Source organism: Camelina sativa, chromosome 19, assembly GCF_000633955.1.
Source record: "Camelina sativa cultivar DH55 chromosome 19, Cs, whole genome shotgun sequence".
In the NCBI taxonomy this organism is placed as follows: Eukaryota; Viridiplantae; Streptophyta; class Magnoliopsida; order Brassicales; family Brassicaceae; genus Camelina; species Camelina sativa.
This window is the reverse complement of record NC_025703.1, coordinates 13857560-13865729: the sequence shown is the minus strand read 5'-3', so window position 1 is coordinate 13865729 and position 8170 is coordinate 13857560. Positions and strand designations below refer to the sequence as shown.

The 8170-nt window shown below is 34.4% G+C and overlaps 1 protein-coding gene across 1 annotated transcript in view; it reads left to right on the top strand.

Moving 5' to 3' along the window:
• The window catches only part of LOC104767798 (protein transport protein SEC23-like), an 8904-nt gene extending 4985 nt beyond the window's left edge, over positions 1-3919 (top strand). Inside the window, exons 3-13 of the mRNA XM_019240582.1 lie at positions 9-139; positions 240-401; positions 865-1007; positions 1186-1261; positions 1384-1553; positions 1698-1779; positions 2393-2470; positions 2793-2954; positions 3044-3307; positions 3422-3526; positions 3616-3919. Of these exons, the coding sequence (XP_019096127.1) occupies positions 880-1007; positions 1186-1261; positions 1384-1553; positions 1698-1779; positions 2393-2470; positions 2793-2954; positions 3044-3307; positions 3422-3526; positions 3616-3762 (1212 nt within the window). The 5' untranslated portion in view covers positions 9-139; positions 240-401; positions 865-879 and the 3' untranslated portion in view covers positions 3763-3919. The remainder of the gene's footprint in view (positions 1-8; positions 140-239; positions 402-864; positions 1008-1185; positions 1262-1383; positions 1554-1697; positions 1780-2392; positions 2471-2792; positions 2955-3043; positions 3308-3421; positions 3527-3615) is intronic.

Genomic DNA, 8170 nt, shown 5'->3' with positions numbered 1-8170 from the left:
TCAGCCAGGTCATCGTTCCCAACGATGCACAGGTGTGGCATTGAGTGTAGCTGCAGGATTGCTTGGAGCTTGCTTGCCTGGAACTGGGGCTAGAATTGTTGCTTTGATCGGAGGTCCATGTACAGGAGGCCCTGGAACTGTAAGTGCCTGTTGATGATTTTTGGCACTGTGAGCATTCATCACACCATGTTTATGAAGCATGTCTTTTTAAATTCTTCTTTCTAATCTCTTTTGTACAGATTGTCTCAAAAGATTTGTCGGATCCTGTGCGTTCTCACAAAGATGTAGATAAAGATGCCGCTCCTTACTATAAGAAGGCTGTCAAGTTTTATGAGAGCATCGCAAAGCAACTAGTCACTCAGGGTCATGTGCTAGACCTTTTTGCTTCTGCACTTGATCAGGTATTACTGTGACATGATTATAAATCATTGGTGCACAATGCTCTGAATTAGTTCTTCAAGTTTTATTTTGCAGTTTGTATCAGTTGCTTTTGCAATACTGTTTTGTATTTTTTGTAGCTGGAAATCTAGAAAATGGAATGCATCTTTTATTCTTGTGTCTGGAAGTGTGGTCTTGCTAATGCAATGAGTTTCACTGAACTGTTTGTCAAACTTAACATGGTCACTATATATAAAAAAATGTGAATCCTCAATTTTGTTAACTAGCCTGTGATATAAATTTAACTAATCCTCTCAATTTCCTGTTTTTGATGATGTTTTTCTCTACTATGTTTCTTCCAATAGTTTCAATCTTTAATCAACATAAGGCATTGCTTGTTGTATATTGTCATGCTCTCATTTCTGATAACTATAATTGGATATCTAATTATAAATGTTTCTGCTGTTGCATTTTGGATATAGTTAGGTTGGGGTTGCTGAGATGAAAGTTGCAGTTGAAAGAACGGGTGGCCTTGTTGTTCTGTCTGAAAGTTTTGGCCATTCCGTATTCAAAGATTCCTTCAAGCGGGTATTTGAAGATGGCGATCAGGCTCTTGGCCTCTGCTTTAAGTAAGTTTCTACTTTGCTGATGCATCACTCTCTTTGATATATTATTACATGACAGAAAATTTTGGCAATGCAATAACTTTTCTAGTTTTCTAAGTATCATACGCTTCAAACTTGTATATAAGAAATAAAACTATGTGCGTACTTCAATATAAACTGACCTTAAATCGTTTTTATCTAGTGGGATGCTTGAGATCTGTTGTTCACAGGACATCAAAATTCAAGGAGCTATTGGGCCATGCTCATCATTAGAGAAGGTTAAACATGGAGTCCTTGAATATACCCTTCTTTCAAAAATGCATTGATAGTAATTTGTGAGATGAACAAAGCTATCTCTTCTCAACTAAATTGAAATTTTCTTTTATTTGAATCCTTTCAGAAAGGTACTAGTGTTGCTGACACGGTTATTGGAGAGGGGAATACTTCTGCTTGGAGGTTGTGTGGCCTTGATAAAAGTACGTGTTTGACGGTATTTTTTGACATATCTTCAAGCGGGTCAAATTCTCCAGGAGCTGCGAATCCACAGTTTTACTTGCAGTTTCTCACAAGGTACTTTGGGGCTTGGGCAGTGTTTTAGTCTTGTATTTATCTGTTATCTTATTTTCTTTTTGTTTTTTGTTTCAAGTCCGTGCCCTTCTGCATTATATTGTGGGCTTCATTGTCGAAAGTATAATGTTGTTTACTTGATTACAGTTACCAAAACCCTGAAGGCCAAACATTGCTCCGGGTTACTACTGTATGCAGACAGTGGATAGACAGTGCTGTGAGTTCAGAGGTTTGTCTTGTTCTTGCTTTATTCATAAATTTATGACTTTAGTTTCAATTGATAAGCAATTTGAATTTTTTTTTCATCATGACCTATTCTCTGAATCCATAGTAAAGGGTAGGCTAATTATTTGGGTTTTGCTTCATTTAATTGAACTTTACTGTACTCTTAGGACTAGAACATGTTTTGCATCTCACTCTTTCTTTGACTACAGTTTTCAAATTAGTGCTATATAATCTACTACCACAGATTTCCATCAATTATACTGTTACAGTTACTACTGATAGGCAGTAAGTCTTAGCTCTGGCATTCTTGTCACTACTATTAGTCGTATATTTTGGCATTCCTTGTGGCTAATCAGAAACAATCCATCACTAATGTATCATCAAAGCTAATTTATATAGAATAATAAGCAATTCTGACAAACATTTTGATACAGATACCAGCCTATCCATTTTCATTGTGTTTTTTTTTTAGTTTCCATGAGATGAATTTTAGACATGGACCCATGGTGTAGGATTATGCAAATAACCATAAAAAAATGCAATGCAGGATTTCTTATAGCCTAAAAGCTTCCTAGTGAGTAAACATTTTATTTTACCGATTGTTATGTATTTTTCAGGAACTTGTGCATGGGTTTGATCAAGAAACTGCTGCTGTGGTAATGGCCAGATTAGCTTCTTTTAAAATGGAGTCAGAGGTACGTCACAGTAGACAGCGTCAGTTTGGTAGTTGCTTTGTTTTATTTTTGTGCTGGCGTAACCTCTTAATGCTGGCAATGTTTTTAAATATGTGTCTTTCCTTGGGAAAATACTCACCAGGAAACCTAGGAGGTCTAATGTTCATGTATTTATACGAAAGACATTCAAAATTTATTGTTGACAGCTGTATAATATATAGTAATCTGAACTGGGAGGATCCAAATTGTTCCTTGGAAAATACTGCAGGGACTAGCTATCTAAGGCACGCCTATCAGCAAGTCATGTCTGTTTATACAATTCATCATTTTTTTTTGTTCGCAGGAGGGATTTGATGCTACTCGGTGGTTAGATCGGAGTCTCATTCGTCTTTGTTCAAAGTTTGGAGACTATAGAAAGGATGATCCAACCTCCTTCACGCTGAATCCCTATTTTTCGTTATTTCCTCAGTTTATATTTAATCTGCGGCGATCGCAGTTTGTTCAGGTACCACTGCTTTTACATGTCATGGTTTGTGCTCATCATATCATTAGCTTAGTGTCATGTTTTCTTTTGCGGGATTGTGATGATGGCAGGTGTTTAACAATAGCCCTGATGAAACCGCATACTTCTGCATGTTGTTAAACCGGGAGAATATTTCGAATGCAACTGTCATGATCCAACCGTCGTTGACAATGTATTCATTCCATTCACCACCTCAACCAGCTTTACTAGATGTGGCTTCCATTGCAGCCGATCGAATTCTTTTATTAGATGCATACTTTAGTGTTGTTGTCTTCCATGGAATGACTGTAGCACAATGGCGAAACATGGGTTATCATCATCAGTCTGAACACCAGGTACTACTAACTAGCTGTGACAAATAGATTTTTTCATGATGCAGAACCATCTCATTGTGGTTGAATAACTAATCTTCCTGTGACTGACTAGCTATTACGATTTTTGTGAGATAGGCTTTTGCTGAGTTATTGCAAGCTCCACAAGAGGATTCCCAGATGATAGTCCGGGAGCGTTTCCCTGTCCCAAGATTAGTTGTCTGTGATCAGCACGGCTCGCAGGTCATTTGTCTTTATCTATATGTCTTCATGTAATTGTCAGCTTCAATTTTGGTTTTTGCATCTCACTAGATTTGAATGGGAAAATGCAGGCGAGGTTTCTATTAGCTAAGCTGAATCCATCAGCGACATACAACAACGCAAACGAGATGTCAACAGGGTCAGATGTGATATTCACAGACGACGTGAGCCTTCAAGTCTTCTTTGAACATCTTCAGAAGCTCGCCGTGCAATCTTGAGTAGTCATTGTTTTTTTTTTTTCTTCTAAACTCATCAACAAACATTGAAAACTTTTAATTTTGTCTTTATTAAAAAAATTGTCTTGTAATATTATGTTTTTGTTCAAGAACTTTGGTATTATTTTGTTCAAGAACTTTGGTATTATTCCTGATTTAATCTTAATCAAATTGCGAACCTCGTATAGGTTGGATTACAGGACATGTTGTTTATTATGATACAGTTGCGCGGGCTGGACTTCGCTTAGGATTGAGCTGTTAATAGTCATATTGGAAATATAGCGCGTCATAGTTTGCAATTGCATGAACCAAATAATATCACGTATAGTGTTGTGAGTCTGTCACAAAACCAAACTCTATTGCCAGCTGTTAGTTTCTGTTGACAAACATTGTCAAACGCGATATATTCACAATCACAATTGCGAGATTTTGTCATCCTTAATTCCTTGAATTATGAAGAGAAAGAAAACTCAATATCGTTTGCACAAGTTAATATTAAATTCTTTTAGCTAAAATCTCCTGTTCCATTTGTTCCTTCTCTTGGAGCTTGGGGAAAGCCTCTAAAAATTCCTTTGGATTTAAAAGATCCAATCCCTGAATTTTTGCTTTCATCCGAGACTGCAAAGATCTCGGGTAATGTAAGTCCACCTTCTGACATTCTTCCACCAGAGTTCAAGGAAGATGGTCAATTGCGGTTCCCATGGGCAGCAAAGCGGACCCAACAATTCGCAATCTTTATCGTACAACATCACCAACTTATTTGGAGGATGGTACTCCCATGGTCGAGATTCCTAATCATGTTTTAGCGCAGGGATTAGAAAATCAGAAGGAATTTTTGATTGGTCAGTTTATTAGATGTTATACACCATGTGGAGGTGTCATACATGCTGTTGCTAACAGGATTTTGGGTAAGAAGTGTAAGATCTTCACTCGTAAATTAGGTGGCTCCTCGTTTCTTTTTCACATCCCACATGAGTCTACTAGAACTTGGGTGTTAGAGTGAGGTCTATGGCATATTGATGATTGCATTATGTTTGTGGCACCTTGGACTCCTACTGCTTCTTTAGCTTTGCCTGAGATCACTTCAGTTCCGGTATGGGTGACTTTAAAGAACATCCCAAGCTGTCTTTATTCAGACTGGGGAATTAGTTGGATAGCTTCAGGATTAGGAGAACCCATGCTAACCAACAAACCAAGGTTGGATCCAAACCTTATGGGTGAGGCCAAGTTGATGGTGGAAGTGGAATTAAACAGGCCTTTTCCACATAGGATTGCAGCTGCTGACAAGTTAGGTAATGTCTCAATGGTAGATGTTGAGTACTCTTGGCTCCCAAAAAAGTGTGAGAAATGTGGTCACCTAGGACATAAAGAAACTAGATGCCTCCTTCTTCGCCAGTCCAATACTGTCTCCACTCCTTCAAAGGGTTCTCCCTCACAGGTTGTTGCACTGGTTGAAGAGCAAACTGTTGTCTTCCCCCCCAGCCAACTCCACTCACTCTTCTCAAAACGTTCAGATAGATATTGTCTCTTCTTTAACTCACTCTTCTTCTATATCAAAGGATGGACCATTGACACCAACTACTGTTGTACATGGCTTATCTCCTTCTACTGCGTCTTTAAACGCCATCTCTGTTCCCGCTACACTGGCCTCTTCAAAGGCTGCACCAACTAAGACTTCTTCAATGATTGGCTCTCCTCCGGCTATGGATACTCCAGTTACTCTTACCCAACAAGGTTCATTGGTAACTGAAGTTGCGCAAGAAAATATTTTTGGGAGCAATACATTTGCTTCTTTAGATACAGGTTTTGAGATGGGTGACTTTTCTCTAAGGACTCGAGGAGAGAGGTCAATCAAACCTACACAAAAAGTTCAAGAGAATGAATGGACTATGGTTGGAAGACATGGCAAACGTGGTCGTGGTGGCCGCGGGGGTCGTAGTTAAGCACCGTAGTTCCTTGATTTCTCTTTCTGTAATTTAGAATACACTTGTATGTTTTTATCTTTTTAACTACTTTCAAAAACTATATGACCTCAAAGTCATATTCTTGTATTACTTTTTATGCATTTAATTTGAAAGCCATTTAACAAAAAAAAAGTTAATATTAAATTTCTCACTAATCTACTGCAATTGGAGCTAATACAACGTTTCGCATTACAAACCAGGTGGCAGGTATAGTCAATATACCATCCCCGACAGCAGCACGAGCACCCCCTCCTCCATGTATATAATGTCGGATTTTGCCGCTGCCTTTGTGATTGATTATACAACTTATCACTCAAATCAACTACAAGATTGCAAAATATCAAAAAAGATAAGACAAACTATGATAAGTTGATAACAAATCCGGCAGAAACCTTTGGCATACATTTTTGATGGTTTCATTATATACATAAGAACTAATTAAATTTCATTAACTAACCAAAATACAAAATACGCGTGAGTTTTTATCCTAGTGTACTCATATTATTACTTGGACTAGACTAAGACCCGTGATAGAGCACGGGTTGAAGTTCATTTTATTTATATTGTAATTTTTATATAAAATATAATACAATTTATGTGATTGTTTTAAAATATTTTTTTGGATAAAACATTATGCAATAAAATCATATGCTAAATATGATGGCTTGAAAAAAGACACATATTTTGTAAGTTAACTAGTATCTACCCGTGGTACACCACATGACAATTATTTTTCTTTTTTATTTCTAAATTATTTTTGTACTTTTAGTTTATTTAAATTGGCATAGTAAAAAAAAAATGGCATAGTTATGTTGTAGTTTTGTAATAATTCCATATGTTACTTTGCTATTTATAGATTATATGTTTTTTTTTAATCAAACTAACTATATATATTTATGAATATATATTGGAGATGGTATAGATAAACTCAAAATTGTAGATAAAGTTTACAATTCTATAGTGCTATATATATAATTCTTATAGTGTTGTATTTGCAATTTAATATATATATATATATATATATATATATTTAAATGTGATTTATTTAGTATTTATTTGGTTTAAAAATGAGAACTTCATTTATGATTGTAAGTTATGTTATTCATTTTTAATATATGCTGAACTACAATACATTTAGAGATGTCCAACGTTATTAATTTTTTTATGTAAATACACTTAATATAATATTTGGAGTGCCGATGGTTTTCAAAAAAAAAATATTTGAAGTCCTTAAATTAAAGAATCCTACTTCATAGCTTACATCGAATAAATTTTAATATGTTAAGATGTATTATAATAAGGGTGAGATATAGAAAATATATTAACAAAATCGCTTAGCAATTTCTTGTCTCTTCTTGTATTCTCTAGCAACTTAAATTGTGGTTTTTAGCATGTACAATAATGATATTTTGTATGTTCCAAATAATTTATCCTAAAATGTGTTTTCAAAATTACAAATACTATAACCCAGCAAACTTAAAATAACCCGTTAATATAATTTGAGTACTTCAAATTAAAAAATAATAATAATAATTTGATTGTTATTAAAAATAAAAGTAGGTTATTGATTAGTCATTACTTCGAAATGTTAGCCATTTTCTTATTGATAGCATCTTCGGATTTTTACATATGGACATAAGTCATAGTCTTTGTGTAGTAGATCTTTTCACAAATAAAAGGCTATGTAGAAACATGCAATACGTATTTGTAAAAAATATCTAAACGAAACATAATCAACAGAGACTCCACATAGCTAGATAAGTTTTTACACACATAAAAAAAAAAAAAAGACTATCTAGGACGAAGCCATCTAGTTGTGTCTTCGGTAGAAGTTTAGAGAGGTGTAGTCGAGTTTGATGCATTTCGGTGATCTGAAGAGTATATATAGTACTTTGAGTAAAATGGTAGGGATTCTCTTAGATTTTCTATAAATTCTTGATGGTCAAGTTTAAAAGATATAGGAAGATATTCAAATAGAAGATTTTGGAAATAGTAGATTAGGCATATGCTTCTTATATACTAAATTATAAACGAAAGATATGTAAAAAAAAAAAAAATCTTTACAATTCAGATTCGTATACATATATGGAAAGACGAAATTCATATATGTAGATGATAAAAACTTCAGTTTAGAATATATGTTTTACGATTTTGTTTGTTTTCATTTAGGGAATATTGTTAACGCATATCTTTATTTTCATTCTAGTTATGATTTGATTTACGTAAATCCATCATCAAGAATATACGTATCCATCATGATTGATTAATATTGATATTGAAGTTAATAGTGTATATATTTTGGAAATAAAAAATTATCAAAATTTGTATGTGATTTATCTATTTTAATTAAATATTGCCTAACATGTAACTGTCTTTAATTAGTTGTTATATTATAGGGATATTGCAAAAATTATATAGATATATATATATATATATATATATATATA